The following is a 17,735-nucleotide window of genomic DNA, read 5'->3' on the forward strand; positions in this document are numbered from 1 at the left end:
TGACCAGCCGTAATTGGACACGGCTGGTCACATGGTAAAGAGTCTACGTCAGTAGGCTCTTTACCGAGATCGGAGATGCAGGGAGTCAGTGTGACACCTCGCATCACCGATCGCCGCTCTGCGCACCCCCGAGGGGGGTCATATGACGTCCGATCAGGATAATGCAAATACATTCCCGCCGTCATTCTGCTATAGGGCGGGCGGGATGTGGTTAAATGTAACCATATTGCTACACTTAGATGAACCTCTCTTCTCTTTTATACTCAGTTGTGACATGACACTACTTGTATATCAAGACATTGCTTGTTTATCAAGTCAAAATTTATAAAAATAATTTGCTTTTCTTGCAAAATGCTTTCAAACCAAGTTACTCTAAATCCAAGGTTTTACTGTATCTCCATTTATCAAGTGGCATATTTCCCCAGTTTTGTGTTAACTCAAAAAAAGTGCACAATCTATTTCCTACTATTAGATCTTTTAACTATATCACCTCATTTTTTTGCACATCTAACAAAATATAAATAGTCCTCTTTCCCTGGTTTAAAATAATTTATGTCTATTAATTAAATCAGTGGTGCATTATATTCCCAGTGAAAAAATCTACATAAATTATCTCAAATTCTTAATGTGTTCCTAGTCAATGTACTCGTGTTATTAGCCAAATCTTAATATGCTCATGGAACACACACCATCGTTCCCAGATCTACCTTACTTTGTGCACACTCAATTTCCATCCAGCTTCTACCTTCCTTATTATGTATACAATCTGCTATTTTTGCTATAGAAATTGCCTGATACTATTTTTTAAAATCAGGTGCAGCTACTCCATCTGACCCTTTTCCCTTTGCTAATACTGCATAGACAATTCTAGGGCGTTTGTGTACCCATATATATTTTAATATCATTGCACTTAATTTCCTAAAAAAGGCCTGGGGAAGGGAGATTGGGACAGTTTGGAATATGTATATAAGCTTAAGGAGAATATTAATTTTTACCACGTTTATTCTACCCAACCATGAAAGGGGTCTATGTCTCAGGGAGTTCAACTGTTCCTTTACCTTATTTAACAGTGGTATATAGTTAGCCTTATACAGAGTCACTAACAATGAAGTCAATTTAATGCCAATGTATCCCAGTTCCTCTCTACACCATACAAAGGGAATTTAGGCTGAATTGCCTGTTGCTCTCTCTTTGGTGTTGTGATATTCAAAATCTCAGATTTAGCTATGTTGACCTTAAAATTTGATAGCTTCCCATATCTCCCTAATTCCTCAAGCACTATCGGAAGCATTAGCCTGGGGTTAGTCATAAAGAATAATACATGATCTGCATATGCGGCCACCTTGTACTCCTTGCTCCCCACTCTCACCCTTCTAATGTCCATATTTTTCTGAATTGCTGCCAGTAAGGGTTCCATAGCTAGGACAAACAACATTGGGGAAAGACGACCCTTGTCTAGTCCTGTTGTATAGTTTGAAGGGGGAGTGTCATTCACTCTTATTCTTGGAGTTGGATGGTAATAAAAGGCAAAGATCCATCCCATCATCCTTTCTCTCAAGTACAGGCACCTCAGGGTCTCAAACATGAAACCCCAATCAAACATGACAAATTCCTTTTTGGCATCTATAGATAGTAATACGACCGGAGTACTTTACTTTTTTTGCTTCGTGGATCAAAAGGAGTGATTTAAGGCAGTTGTCCCTCCCCTCCCGACTAGACACAAAACAGACCTGATCATTTTTTATCCATCAGGGTCTCTTCCCAAGGGTCATATTCTATTTTGCCCACCCCAACTCTTCACATGTGATCGGGGCCTCAAAGTCCTTTAACTCCTCTCTGGGTAGCCTTGGGAGATCAAGCTCCTGCAGGTATTTCCTCACAGCCAGTTCTTCCTTACCTCTATCCCGGCCTTTCTCTTTCTGTCTAACATTGTAAAGCTGGTTGTAATACGAGTGGAACACCTGGGCAATATCTGGGGATCAATGCACAATTTCTCCATTCTCGTTTTTAATTTTGGAAATATGTGATACATTTTTTTTTCTCCCTTCGCTGCTTTTGCTAACCATTTCCCAGTTTTTTTTTCCCCCATTGATATTTGTTTTTCATAACTATATGAAATGCACTTTTTGTCTCCTGTTCCATAAGTGCCACCAATTCCCCTCTCTTCTCAATTAGCTCTCTTCTTCTCTAGGATACCTTTGGGTCTAGTCTGCTGTTCCAGTGTATGTATCTGCCTAAGTAGCTGGTTCATCCTCTCCTTCATTTCCTTTTTCCTTTGTGTCCCAATGCCTATTAAAATCCCCCTTGTGGGGTCTCGTTAATAGTGAAGAAGCTCTCAAGCTCCTTCTCGACTATCTTAGGATCCTGAATGAGTGAGTCAATTGTCAGGCATTTCCTTTAGGTGCTGCTAAAAATAAATCTAACTGAACTATCACAGGTGCATGGTCAGAGTGTGTAGTGGACTTAATCATCGCATCCTTAAGAGAGACTAGAAGTTAGTGCTCTATTAAGATGTAATCAACCCTTGAGTAAGACCAGTGTACTGAGGAGTATTAGGTATAATCTCTAAGTTCTCGGTGTCAAACCCTCCAGGCATCCACTAACTGATACTTCCCTAGTAGTCTCCTGGTTACGTTCTGCCTTTGTAATGGAAGATGGGAAGTCCCCCTCAATGAATCCAATCGCAGATCCAACCCCATGTGTAAGTCTCCCACTACAATAAGCCTCCCCTCCTTAAATGCCATAAGTCTTTTCAGGGTCTTCCTCAAGAACCTAGGTAGAACCAAGGTAAATTCCATATCAAAAAACCTTCCCTTAATAAATAAAAACCTCCCCTTGGGATCTGCTAGCTGCTACTTTAAGGTAAACACAGTGCTCCTGTCAAATCCGATCGCCCGTGAATGGCTCGAAACCGTGTCACCATAAAATCACATAGGAAAGAAACTAGAGGACAATTTAATCCCTGAGGCATGTGTAATATGTATTTCTTGTAAGCAGACCACTCCAGCCCCATAATGATGCAACTCTCTAAAGTAGCCAAAGAATCAGCTAGCGCTTCTTTTCCTTGAGAAAGGACCTGTAGAGGGAAAAAAAAGGAGAAAAATACCCTTCCCCTTCTTCCACCCGAGGTAACATCCCTGACCACCTTCTCCATCCCATCTCCCCTGGAAGGTTATCTTTTGGAAGAGTTGAACAAGTTTCCAAGTCTTGTTCAATGTACGGACCTGGTGGAGCACCTCTAAATGCTGCCTCTAATCTGTACCTTCAAGGGGGCAACCACCCTTACGCTTCAACTCAGCCCAAAACACCAAAACTGCGAACCCTCCAGTCCCACCCTAACCTCCCCACTGCCACCATTATTCTTTCCCCTTCTTTACTTTACGCTTTCCTCTTTAAAACTGCTCAGCATCCTGCCTCTAGCTTTAAACATCCCTTTAACCCAAAGACCCTTCCCCTATTCCACATCTATAAAAAAAAAGGTTCGGCAGTAAAAGGGGGGTCTGATTCTGTTCTGAAATCAGGGAGAGAGAGAGAGGAGTCCGAGTCCACCGGTTATTCTGTAAAGATGTAGATGTTTCAATATTCTCCTCCCAGCCCGGAAGGGCTGGGGGTGATAAATCAAGCTTGCTACAAAAATCTCGTAAGTCTTCTGGGAATCTCAGCACTGCAGTACGATCGTCTCTTCTTCCCTTAGGGCAATCTGGGAAACCCCACTGATATGAGATGTTAAATGTTCGCATTTGCTCTGTCAGGGGTTTCAAGAGTCTCAGTCTTGTCAGGGTCTCTAACGACAAATCAGCATATATCTGTAGATTTACCCCATCAAGGAAAATCCCTCCAGAGTGTGGTGCTTTTTCCATTATTATCGATTTCTCCTCTACATAGTGGAACCTCACTCTAACATTGCTTGGCTTCTATATCTTGTCACTCTATGGATCCTATCGATTTTCAATATTTCTGAGGCCTCTTTTCCTAACATTGGATTAAAAAGCCTGTGCATTATGGTCAGGAGCTCTTTATCTTTATACTTCTCTGGCAAGCCTCGTATGCGCAGATTTTTACACCAACTTTCGTTCTCTTGATCCTCAATTTTGTATACCAGGGCTCCATTAGCTCTCCGGAGGGACCTCATCTGCTCACTCAGATCCTCCAGCCTTTGGTCATGCGTCTCTAGATTTTCCTCCACTCGGCCTGAGAACCTGTCCAATATCCATGCGAACTGCTGCGATATCAGAGATCTTACCATTTTAGAAAGCATCTCTGCCAGGGTTTCTTTTATTAAGGGCATAGTCATTTGGGCTCCCTCAGCTCCTAATTCCTCCTCAGCTAGTAAGACTGAGTCCCCTTTTTTTGGCTCCCCACCCTGTATTTTAGGGCCTCCTATAGGGTTGCCCCCTGAACTTCTTGGCCGAGTCGTAGCCGATCCATTAGGCCTTGTGGCTATACTTTCTTCTGCTGGCAGTTTTTGCCTACTATGGCCCGACCAAACTGAGACCCCCTGCCGGAGGCTCCCAAGCCCCTCTTCGAGCATGCTTGTGTCCGCTGACATATAGCTAGGGGTTGTTTGAGCAACTTTACCTATTCCTGCTTTCTTTGATTTACCTCTCATTTTTAGTAATATCTAGCCAGATAAATGTAAGTACGGTCGACCAGGGGAAGAGTTGCCCACCACTCAAAACTCTGAAGGTGAGGGTCAAGTTTGACTACTCAAGGGGACCCCGTGCTCTTAATTATTCACAATCAATCACAAGGCTCTCTTCAAGGACATATAGCCGAGGATGTGTAGGGATGGATGGCTGAGTACTGTGTTCAGAGGTGCAGCTGCATGCATACATGTGGCAGTCTAAAGTCTATATAATGAGGCCACCCACCTCAAGGAATGATCCCTCCTCGTGAGCTGAAGTCTGGGGTCTGCCCCTCTCTCTTTCTGCGCCCCACTCCCTTACACTTTCTCCTCCAGGGGTGATCATCCCACGTTCCGCACCGAGGCGCCAGAGCCTCCCCAGACAGTCCTGGCAACCTCAGCGGTTGGCAAGCGGATCCACAGCCGGCGGGTTCAAGGGGGGGGGGGAGGCTACCAGATCCCAGTCCTCTTCCACTAATATTAGCAAGGCCAGTGTCAGCAGAGCAGTAGAAGCAGTGTGCCTGCAAACTAGAGCCTCATATAGCCAGTGTCAGTGGGGCAGGAGTGGCAGTATGCCTGTAAGCTAAAGCCACATATGGCTGGGTGCCAGCCTTCCCGCGACCCGGCTTCTTCCCGGCATTAGGCGGCAGTGGGAGGTCAGCTGGGAGCTCACCAGACCAGTGTGTGCGTCATTGCGCGTCAGTGCTTCTCCCCAACGCTGCTCATGAAGTCCTGTTTGTCCTACTATAACTTCAAACTAAGTCATCCAGAAAAGAGTCACTGAGATGAGAAATATATTCTATTTTTTTTTAGTCTTAAAAATTTTAACAATATTAATATGCACAAATCGACTTCACTTTCACTATAAGGCCAAGCCTTTAGCAATCTATTTACTACTGTAACAGTATTACACTGGCGTAACTTTTTATTAAGCCACCCAAAGTATTGCAGTAAGTGCAAGCAGGTAACAACTTAAGTGATACCTAAGTAATAGTAGTAGTCAAATCCATTCATGTTGGGAATACAGGCATAGAATAGGAGCTCCCAATAAACCAGGGGTTCTTAGCCTTTTTTACAATAATGAGCCCCAGTCAACCTCTCAAAGGGAATCCAGTTTCATTCTCAAAAGTCCATAGGAACTAATTGCAGAGTGCTAGGCAGTCATATATCTCTGGAAAAAGGCAGGTGATTAAGCAACCCATACATTGATCATTTTTTTTTCGTTCATCCAGCAGGTTGAACAAAAGAAAATTGATCCCATTCCCCCATGCACACATTCAATGTGGATGGGGGAATCCTCCGGCTGTGATATTGCATTCTGACAGCAGGGAGCCTTTCCCGCAAGTAAGTATGACATGTTGTTTATTATTATTTTTATTATTTTAAAGAAAGCCTTTAAAATCACTTTAAGTCACATTTTAGATGACATTCAAGCAAAAATTCAGAGAATGCCTACAGCATGACAAACTTTTCCTCATAGCTACATGCTTGCTATTATTTTCTTTGGATTGGATAAAAACATTATAAAATAACTCATAAGCCATAAACGATTACCAGATGCGCTGACATAAAATAATACAACTGTAAGATGGATGATTTAGAAAAGAATAATGATAAGCTGCACAATTCCCATTACTCTGTTTCTGTGATAAAACATATTTCAGATAATGTTTGGTTAGCTACGCCTGGTAGTTTGTTTACCGGAGAAAGCTGGATATAAAAGTATGCTAAAAAATAAGGGAACAGATTGTACCATATGGCACTTTTGTTTTCTGCATGTTTCAATTATAAAAACAAAGAAACACAGTAACATGGAGTCCAGTGTTAGGAAATGCTTGACTGTCCATCCTGGGTTTTAGTTATCATTGTTTGTAGTTATCAGCCATATTCCCTCTTTCATTCTATCAGTCCAGTCTAGGGATTTAAATCGGGAAATCTAGATGCTGTGGGCAGAAATAATTCTTTGAGATATTATAGTTTATACCAGATAGAAACGACGAAGTGGCTTGGATAAGCTTTGAAACATCTTCAGCATTACAGTACAAGTCTAGTTGAATGTGACTAAATACTACTAGATATATCATTACCTGTATCAATGATAACCCTCACAGACAAGAGTTCACAACCTTTAATGGAGCCTGTGCGTAACTCTGGCTCTTAAACATTTCCATGTTACCATCAATGTATACATCTTGGGGACATGACACTAAAATTAGCTTTATAAGAGTTCATACAATTCGGGCAACCATTGGTGATATCTTGACACTGGAATCCCTGAGAGATATATTAAGCCAGCATGTGACTCACCTTGCCATCAACCCTTTTCATTTGGTTTCCTTGAAATTAACTTATTCACTGAATAATTTAATCTTCAGTGAGTTATTTCCTGTCAACCTTTACTGTTTTTTCTCCTTAAACACCGCAGTGGTGCCTATTGCATATCATTTTTTATTTCAGGCCATTTAAAGTGAGCCTAACCTGGCAAAAAGCGTTTCTAAGGAAACAGCAGTATTAAATGGCAGGCAGCTGTGTGTCTTCTAATTGCTCCTTGCTTCATCCAATGGATTCTAGATGAACACTGAAACCGGTACCTGAACTTCAGCCCTGTTGCTACTTTGGAAATGTGTTAAGACGAGTTAGGTTTACGTTTTCTGGTGCCCACATGCAACCTGAGGGCTAATGTAATAAAGGGGGCAAAGAATAACTGATATTCAAGGGACAGTAACGCATAATAGACAACCAGTATACAATTTATTGAAGTAGGGTAGTAAAATGAGAATTCGGAGTGAATTCTTGTAATTTTGAATTATTCAGACTATGATCAAAGAGTTAGACCAACCATTCTAAACCAGAGTTTCTCCAGAGGTTCCTTCAACTGTTCTAACATGACGAGAGTGCATTAACCCCTGCACCTATGGCCATCAGGGTAAAATATAAGCTTTATTAGGATTTTGTTAAAACGCATATATCAAGGACTGTGTATGTGTTTTTATTTATTTGGAACTGCTGGAAAATTACTCCATAATTATTGCAACCTTGTTCCTTAAGCTGTGGCTCACTTACCTCTTATCTTAATGGTGCCTGCTGAATTTTGGGTCCAGTGCCAATTAGCAGATCTTTTTAGCTATCTGCAGGGGTGGCATTCTAACCGCTACCGTAGAGAGGTCATTGTTCCAATTGACCATCAATGTAAGCAACATTCTTCCCACTAACCCTCAATTAAAGCAGAACCAAATTCTTTGATTTAACTGTTTCTCAAAACACCCTTCTCTAGTTAGGCTGCTAGGTTAATATTTAGTTTTTGGCTTCACTGCAGATAGTGGTAACCTATTGCTTTTGTCTGGTCAGGGTTTCCTAGCTGGAAAATAGGGAGTGTTTTGGCGCTCTCAGGTGGTGCTATCAATGGGGTGGCTGCAAATTGTGGACAGGTTTCAGGGTAAAACCAAAAAGAAGCACCAACACATGGGAGATATATCATTAAGAGCCTGGGCACAAGTCCGTGTGCAAGTTCCTAGACAGACAGTGATGGTGTGCTCTCTTCAAATCCAGAGGGTTTCCTAGCTGGGTGTTTGATTTTTCTCACCTGCTTCTGGGAGAAACTTCCATAATATAGGGCTAGGAGAGTCAAATGTCCAATATGAATTTTTATCATGACCTAGCCAATCCCTGGAAGGGAGACTTTTCAAGAGGGTTCTTACCTCTCAAGCGAGGGTTCCAGTTTACCTGGGGCTGCTGTTTCTGGGAGATAGCTAGTGAGACAAGAAATTGCAGGCTAGGTGCTGAGCTGAGGGCCCGGAAAAGATAATGATGGATTTTTTCTGGAGGGCATTGCCTTGAAGACCTGGTCTGGAGAAGGATCTTTTTTCTCCCTTACTGAGGATCTACTGAGGAAGCTGGATGGCGTACAGTTCCTAGGACCTGCACTTGGGACTTTCATGTGTGCTCAGCTCTAATTATTTGTGCTGGAAGTTTCTCCTCTTATTGATTGTTTTGGAGTATCCTGAACCTCTGAAACCTTTTCCATTTCCCAAGTTATTCAGCAATAAATTCTTAAAAGGCATCCCTCAGACGGGGCTTTTGTCAGTACATATGGAACTGTGCTTGTGATTGGCAGCCTCTGTACTAGACTAATGGAGACCCAGGCACATTCTCAGCAGCTCCTCCGGGGGTCAGCGCTACAGTTAAAATCAAGGCATTACTTTGAGTGATAACTGTCACATCTGCTTCTGCTCTCAACCAAACTGTCAAGTCATCAACTGGTTGGTGTCAAAGCTGATCACATGTTCAACACCATGACAACTACAGATCAAACATAGGGTAAGATTGCAGCTTTCTTAGCTGTAAAGGAGAGGAGGGTTTAATTCCATGTTTAAAGCGGAAATAAATCCATTCATTTAATGGTTTCAGAAAACAGTCCCATTCCCATAATGCCAGGTTTGCTAACTGTGACATTTGCTTGTGCTCTCAATCAAACTGTAAAACCATCATAATTGTTCACATGTGCAGCACGATGGCAGTTGCAGATCAAACAGAGGCTAAGATGGCAGGTTCCTTGGCTGAAAAATTTAGGATGGTTTAGTTCTGCTTTAATCAAATTTTAGCATGGTTTCCCTGAGTCCTAAAAAAAATTCAAGGGTTCCTATGGGGTAAAAAGGTTAAGAAAGGATGGGCTAGACTAAAACTTGAGACCAAAAGCCTAAAGTTCCCCAAAGGTAAGAGCAGTTCTCCTATAAGTTACATAAATATTTAAGCTTTTTGAATATGTGCTTAATTATTTTGTTCGTTGATGTTAAGGAAGATCTTTTTGTTGTATTATTTTCTAATGGCTGATCTACATGGTTACCTATAGGAATTAATCAGCTTCTTGCTTTCCTCCTTCCACTAGGGCAGTGAAGATGTCCACGCTGTTGGAGATAAAAAGCAGTGTTCTCAGACAAGTGCAGAATCGTCAGTCTTTTCGCCGAAGAGCAGAAACAGAATCTGGCATGTCATCACAGGAGACCAACAAGGTGACAAGGGCTGTCAGGTAAACATATTGAAGTTTCTCCTGAGCAGAATCTGAGTCAGTGTGCATTTATAAGACAGCAGCTGGTGTACATGTTAAGGATTTGGGGCCAAACTTGTCTGGTTTGGAAGGGGAGCCATAGGTGATGTGCACACGGTCATGTCAGAATATATATTTGTCATCTCCATGTTTTCAAGCTGTGCACTTGTGTCAAGAAGGCCGATAGCATCAAAATAACGGGCATGCTCTGGGGAATGTCCACATTAAATGGTGGATGTGAAAGATACAATGTCTTGATATCTACTATTTAATGTAATTTCTGAAAACCAACAGGACTCAACAGGATACCCAGAAGCTTATTATTTTATAAAGAGTTTATAAAACTGAAGTTCAGTGTATCAATGTATGATACCAGTGAAAAAGTAACTATTTACTTTTAATGAAAATGGAAAAAAGGTGCGCGAACCAATATTGAAGTGTAAAAGCAGCACTGTGATAAATTAGATTGTGTGAAAGGAATGTAACTGACAATTACAAAAGTGCGCTAATTACTGTATAATAAACAAACAACATTGTCCATATGTGAAAAAACGAGGAGGAATCTATTCCATCTGAAGAGGGGTGTTCCCAATATGCCAAATAAACTCTTGATAGGTGATAGGTGAAATAACCTCTTACCGAACCCAAAATCCAATAAATCTTGAGATAATTCCTACGCTGTTTGTGTATACCGGAAAACGAGTGAATCCACTTCCGGTTCATTGGAAGCGTCACAGGAAGGAGAATTTGTCATCTTGTGACCGCTAGTAATTGCATCTAATGGACCGGAAGTGCGTCATCGCACTTCCGGGTTTCCCAGCCGCGGCCGCCCCGGAAGTCTTCAATGGATGTCATTTAAAGAGAGAGATTAGCAGCGCGGCTTCCAGCTCCAGTCCCAGAAGCCGACTCTTCAGTAGAAACGCGTCGGGGGGAGCCAGCCGTGCTGCTACAGGTCCCGGATCGCACTGCAGGCGACCGTGACTTTTCTTGAGCATATCGCTGTACCTTCACACAGGATGCTTGTAAGTGTGTTTTTTTACCTTTTTAAACAATAAATTGTGCGTAATGCACCATCAGTCCCTTCCTCTTTTTTATTGTGGTCCTCATGTTGGCAACTCTACCCGTGGAAGCCTATAGACCTATATAAAGATATCGGGAAGATTCATCCATCCATCCCGTTGGTTTTCTTATCAAGTGTGGCCATTGGCTTGGATTCCTTGGTACCACAGTACATGCTCCACTCTCTCTTCAATGTGGTAAGGGTCCATTAACATCACTGGGTGTCATTTAAGTTCACAGCTGTTGCACTAAGTTATGCTTTATTGGATTTTGGTTTCGGTATGAGGTTATTTCACCTATCACCTATCAAGAGTTTATTTGGTATATTGGGAACACCCCTCTTCAGATGGAATAGATTCCTCCTCATTTTTTCACATATGGACAATGTTGTTTGTTTATTATACAGTAATTAGCGCACTTTTGTAATTGTCAGTTACATCCCTTTCACACAAACTATTTACTTTTCACTTCAATATTTTTATTGGAGATTTTCACAAAGAGTAAAGAAATTCCAAGAACGATTACAAACATTGCATATTTTCCACAATATGGAATGCAAAAAAAAAAAAAATAGCATTGTAACCAACGAAAGAATAGAAGGCATATAACACCATTTCCACTTTAGCAAAGGGTTACACCCCTGAAAAACAACGACCCTTATCACATATCCAAGGCACATAACTGCGGGCTTATGATTTACTCCCAACCACCTACAGTCTAGGAATTATAGCCTATTACAAGGCTGTAAAACATAGTAATCCCAGTGTGTCTCTGTTTCCATGAGAACGAATGGATTTGATGGAGTTTAGGGTATGCCCTTTACACTCGGAAGTTCAAATTCCTTCATCAATGGGGAGAAGGAAGCAGCTGTAAAAGTATACATCTTGAGTTTGTCAATAACACAAATAAAAGAAGGGAAAGAGATGTATGAAAGAGAAAGAAGAGAGAAGGGGAAGGGGGGGGGGAGGAGATACACGCCCACCAAAAGGCATTATAGTCAGATACAGTACGGGGATCATTTGGCAGGTATCTGATCCACGGACCCCAGACTTTTTTTAACACTTACATTTTGTCATTTAACTATTCATTTCTCATAAGCCAGGAAAGCTTGTGCTTGAGCTAGTAAAATGGTATGGTAGCCGACTTCCAGTTGCTGACCACAGCCTCGGAAACACTTTGGAGAAGCTCCCAGGACATAGGTAGCAAATCTGGCCAGTACCATATACCATCTCAGTAGTACTTTATAATTTGCTTCAATAATGGAAGTGTTGATGAGTGACCTCGAGGCTGCCTGTGCTGTCGAGTGCCATTCCTCAAGTTCAAGACTTTCCTGGATGTCCTGATCTCATTTGACCATGTAGCCATGTTTAGCTGAGGGATATGTTAAAATAGTATAGATCTCTGATATATGACCTCGGACTTTATCATAATTGTGGCATAAATATTCCATAGGTAACATAGTTACTATATCAGATTTATGAGATAGAGTATGCAGATAATGCTTTATCTGAGTGTACCGAAAATGTTCTGATTCTGGCAGTTGGTGCTTCTCCCTCAGGGTTTGTTTGGTCAGGATTCCCCTATGATCACAAAGGTCTGCTACAGTGTAAAACCCTTTTTGGACCACCATTCATATGTATGGGGGGCGAGGCCTGGGGTGAAATCCCTCTTTTGCAACAAATGAGCCCATTGAATTTGTGGGGCTTAGAATGGCTTTCCCATATGCTGAGTAAAAGAGAGAGGGGGGCACAGAGTTGGGGGCTGGTCCCTCACTGGCAGCCACATGACTTGGGAAATCTGCTTAGATAGGCAGGAATAGGATTCCACTTTCATCCACAGTGAGTGGGGCTGGAGGGAAGACAATCTATTGAGCTGGGCCAACTGGGCTACATAAGAATATTTAAGCAAACCAGGCCTCCCTTTTATTTTGGAGTAAACAATGTGTGCTTCTTCACCCTAGGCCTCTTGTCCCCCCAAATAAACAAAAGAAGCTTCTTTTGAAATGCGAACAAAGCAGACCGAACCAAAGTCACTTGTATAGTACAAAAGAAATATTAAATCTTTGGAAGCATATTCATTTTTAGGGAGTGTTGTCTGCCAAACCATGATGGAGGAGTTGCCACCTAGCCATATAGATCAATAGAGGTGTTAAGCACCCGATGAAGGAGTGCGCATGCTCGTTACGGGCTTGCGCATGCTCAGAAATGAGTTGTGTTCTCCCAGCCTCCCGTTGACGTCACACGCCGCAGACAGCGCTGCGTCTCACGCTGCTCTCCAGCCCATCCACCTGGAAAGTCAAAGATAATGCCGGCTTCTCTTCCTGTCAGACCGTGGCATTGTGTGATCTGGATTAGCGTGTCATCCATGTTCCTCATCGGGACATTTACTTCACACAGATGAGCCTTCTATTTATGTCTGTCTAGTGAGTTTTTACTGTTACCCTTGCCATTTTTAATCATATTAAAATGCTACCCTTAGAGGCGCTTTAATGTTTCTTTTAATTTATAGCCACAGAGTTGACTTTTCACTGGTAAGAAGAGCCTTTGCCTTAAGTACATCTGCATTGTTTCTATTTCCACCTACTACTATTGGATTACTAAAGGCCCGTACACACGAGTCGAAATTCGGCCGGGAATTTTCGTCCGACGACCGATCTGCCATTTTCGGCTTGTTAGTATGATGCTTCCGACAACCGACTCCGACTTTTCGGCCGAAAAAAATCTGGTGTGCAGGCTATAAAATTTTTGCCCTCCGTCAAAACACGTACGATTTTCGTGCAGTCAGTACAGATTTCGACACGGAAAAATCTTATGAGCAAGACTAGGCATGCTCAGGGAAGAAAGAACACAAAGAAAGCAAATCAACACATGACATCACTTCTGAAGTAGAATTTTGTCGTGCGGGAAAATTCGTGTGCAGTCTAGAGCACATTCCAACCAACAAAACACCACTCTGGACAAAAGATGGACGACCGGTCGGCTTAAATTCGTTGTGTGTGTACTAGGCTTTATAGATCCTCTCCTAAAGACTATGATTTTTCCCTCTCATATGGATCTCCCAGGAGCAGCTCCTGGGCTTGAATAGAGTTTGGACTTGAGCGCTTGTTCTATATCCAATAGTCAGGACATTTTGAACACTGATCTTAATTGGAATGCTGGCTGTAGCTTTATTAAATGTGTTTTTAGCAAGCTTTGACAAATGTTGCTATCAAACTATTGTTGTGAAAATAGAGCAGGTGAGCACGCAGGCCACAAATTCTCAGTTCTCCTGTGGGCTTCATGCTGTCTTTCACAAAATGTGCCTTTTATCAGTAAAATTGAGTATTGTTCACGTTCCCTCTGTGAAAGATTTTGTATAATATAAAAAAAGAAAATCAGCAAAAATGATTTTATATAGGAAAATCTAAAATGTTTGCATTTATCATGGTTTACTTTCTGCTACCTGCTCTATTGATTTAAATAAAACAGAGTCTGTTTATTTTTACAATAATGAAATACTCCTATCTAAGTTAGATCTTTCTCCAGGGGATGGCAGAAAAATCAAGCATAAAAAATGATTGTTTTGGTGCATAGTTACACACGTTTATAGACGTATGGCATGGGGCATACTTTCGTTTTTCTTGCCAGAATATGAATTTAATTTGGCCATTAGAATAAATTTACGTGCATATGTGCGTGTTTTGTACGTTTATACATGTAAATCATATTAATAAGCGATTCTCTAAGTGCGGAGGCGGTGCTTTTTTATGTCTCTAAACGCTGCTTCTAAAATACTAATCCTGATATTCATGGCCACATAGGCTAACACAGAACTGTGTTTAAAGGCATAAAAAAGATATACTGTAAGTCTGTAAAAGCAGTGTTTTTAATGCCCATGTGCATGAGGCCTAAAACAATAGTTTTTCCTTAAAGCCCACCTTTGAGCCACTTAAACTCACTGTCCCACGTTGCACTGACTTTTCGTTACTCCACACTTCTAACCCTGTGCCTTGTCAATGGCTTACACAAGGAGGAGGCTGTCATCCCCTCCCTCTTGTGACAGTTTTGGGCCTGGCAATTGGCTGTTTAGGTCAAAGCATTGCATTATTGGTGGAGGTCACATGAGCCCAATGCCAATAACCACTGGGTATTTTGTGGCAGCTTTAGCAGGGCAACAGAGCAACGAGAGAGCGCCACAAAGGTATTATAAGTGGGTTTTGTTGGGCTTTAACCACTTCAGCTCTGAGAAGATTTACCCCCCTTCCTGATCAGGCCATTTTTTGCGATACGGCACTCCATTACTTTAACTGATAATTGCAACGTGCAACGCTGTACCCAAATAAATTGTTGCCTTTTTTACCACAAATAGAGCTTTCTTTTGGTGGTATTTGATCACCTCTCACCTTTATTTTTTACTCTATAAACAAAAAAAAAAACAACAATTAAAAAAAAATATATGTTTTACTTTCTGCTATAAAACATATCCAATAAAAAACATTTAACATTTAAAAAATCAAATTTCTTCATCAGTTTAGGCCAATATGTATTCTGCTACATATTTTTGGTATACAAAAATCCCAATAAGTGTATATTGATTGGCTTGCACAAAATTTATAGTGTCTACAAACTATGGGATATATTTATTTAATTTTTATTTATTTATTTATTTTACTGGCGGACAAATTGGACACTAACTGACACTTTTGCCATTTTTTTGCGGACCAGTGACATTATTACAGTGATCATTGCTAAAAATATGCACTGTCACTGTACTAATAACACTGGCTGGGAAGGGATTAACATCAGGGGTGATCAAAGGGTTAACTGTGCCTAACTGGTGCTTTACTGTAAGGTGGAAGGTGTTTTTACTAAAGGAAGGCATTGATCTGTGTCCCTGCTTTGCAAGAACACAGGATCCATGCCTTCCTTACTGACAGTTCGCTGTTCTGCCTATGTACTGAACGATCAGCAGGTGTCAGTGGATAACGGGTTCCTCTGTGTAGAATCACAGCAGGAGCAAGCTGCTGGTGGCGCTCACTCGCGCCCGATACCAGGAAGTGCGGGATTACATGTGTGTATATATATGTATATATATATATATATATATATATATACAGTATATGTGATCCTGTGCAGCGCAATTGACATGTAGCAGTAAAACTCCTACAGGGTGGTCGGCAAGTGGTTAAAGAGGCCTTTTGAGAGTGGCATAGTTTCTTTCATCAAAAACAATTAGTATTAGGATGGTGGAGGTGAGCAGTAATGGCTAAGCCTCTCTTAGCAATGCCCTAGCAACGTCGGAGTATTTCAGTCAGGCTTCAGGAGGTATTTTAAGGATTTTTTTATGCCGCTATATGTAACACTTATGCCTCTTTCTCTTCCAACCATAATATATTGTGTCTTCTGGGGTGACCTTCATTTAGACTGGGTTAACACTGGGTGCGATGCGGGAAACCCTGTGAATGCTGTGTAGGTTCCTGTATTGCACCTGATTCGCAGACGGTTCACAATGACATCTGTAAAATGCTGCGGGTGTCAATGTAAAGTTAATGACACCCCCAGATCAGTTCACAGATCACTGTGTGAACTTTTAAATTGTACTGGAATCAGATCTGATTCTAGTGCGGACCAAAAAAATGGGCCCTGTACCATTTTGGTCCAAATGCAATGCAAATTGGCTGTGTTTGCACCAGTGTGAACCCAGACTTTAAACAACTTGTCTTTAAATTTACTGAATGAGTCTGTTATACTTTTTATGTATAGTATACATATTCTAGTTCTTCCTTAGACACTAGTCCCTAGACTGTCTATGTTTTTATGTATGTCTAGGTTGGAAGTATGAAAAACAGCGGCTGCATGCATTCACTTTTTGGTGTCTCGCTAAGCAGGTAATCCAGAGAACTGGCAAGCAACTAGCAACTTCTAAAGATATTCAAATTCTGTAGAATGTCAGTTGGTGATGCTCTCTTGACAATTTAATTTCTGTTCTCAAATGGGAACATATTGAAGTCAGGATTTCTTCAGAACTGAGGTCCCCCCTCCTTCAACCTAACTTAGATGTTTTTTTCTTCTGTTAGATGCTAATGCTGAGACTGTTGGTGGATTTATTTTGAGGGAAAGGGTCACATATTATATTGAACAAGCTATAGAAAGCCTTTCTTGGGGTTATCATTATTCAGAACCATTATGTATAGTAAACAGCAAAGAGATTAATTCTTTTATCGCTGTTCTGCAACTTGGTTTGTTATTTCAGATCTCCCTCAGGCATTCTTGGAAATATTTTCAGATTGTTGGACACAGTACGTTAATTGTGGAATTAGCAATATCTCTCACACTCAAAATGTTTAAAAAAACACTAAGGGGTAATAGAATTGCCCTTTTTCAGTTTCTTAACCAAATCTACAGCCCAAGGTTACTTTATTTTTAATTAAAACTTTATTCCGAAAAGTATGATAATTGTTAAAAATGAGTCGAAAGCAAACAAGCAATGATAGATACATGGCAGATCCATTTCTAGTGTGCAATCTCATAATATAAATTGTGGGTGTATGTGTTATTTCCAGTTGTGCTTTTCCAGAAACAGACAAAATAATATACCTTCCTCTGGTCAACTAATTCCAGTTTGCCATGCTGATTAAAAAATAATTCTTTGTGACTGCATTAAATAGCAGTTTGATTCATTTCAGGGATACAGACATGTTAACCCCCTTCACGCCTAAGAGTAAAACAAATCCTAATGCCTAAGCACAATTTTGCAACTTTGACATGTGTTAGCAAAACTGTACATATCATTACAACTGCTTTCTGCATCCAGGTGGATTATACCTTTTTTTTTCACGACAAATTGGGCTTTCATTTGGTAGTAAATGGTTATGGATATCTCCCTGATTTTTTTTTAATTATCAAAGGAAAACTATCTCAAAATAGTAAAAAAAAACAACCTTTTTTAAGAAAAATTAGCTGTATATTTCTTGTTACTACCAAAACCTACCACCAAAGAACAGCCCAAAATAAATTCTCCTGCTCCTGA

The 17,735-nt window shown here is 41.0% G+C and overlaps 1 protein-coding gene across 1 annotated transcript in view; it reads left to right on the forward strand.

Annotated features, from left to right (window-relative positions):
* The window catches only part of BAIAP3 (BAI1 associated protein 3), a 599,530-nt gene that overhangs the window by 167,017 nt on the left and 414,778 nt on the right, over window positions 1-17,735 (forward strand). The window contains exon 2 of the mRNA XM_082260275.1: window positions 9,510-9,650. Within this exon, the coding sequence (XP_082116401.1) occupies window positions 9,520-9,650 (131 nt within the window). The 5' untranslated portion in view covers window positions 9,510-9,519. The remainder of the gene's footprint in view (window positions 1-9,509; window positions 9,651-17,735) is intronic.

This window comes from Pelophylax lessonae (genome assembly GCF_965119305.1).
Source record: "Pelophylax lessonae genome assembly, chromosome: 6".
Lineage (NCBI taxonomy): Eukaryota > Metazoa > Chordata > Amphibia > Anura > Ranidae > Pelophylax > Pelophylax lessonae.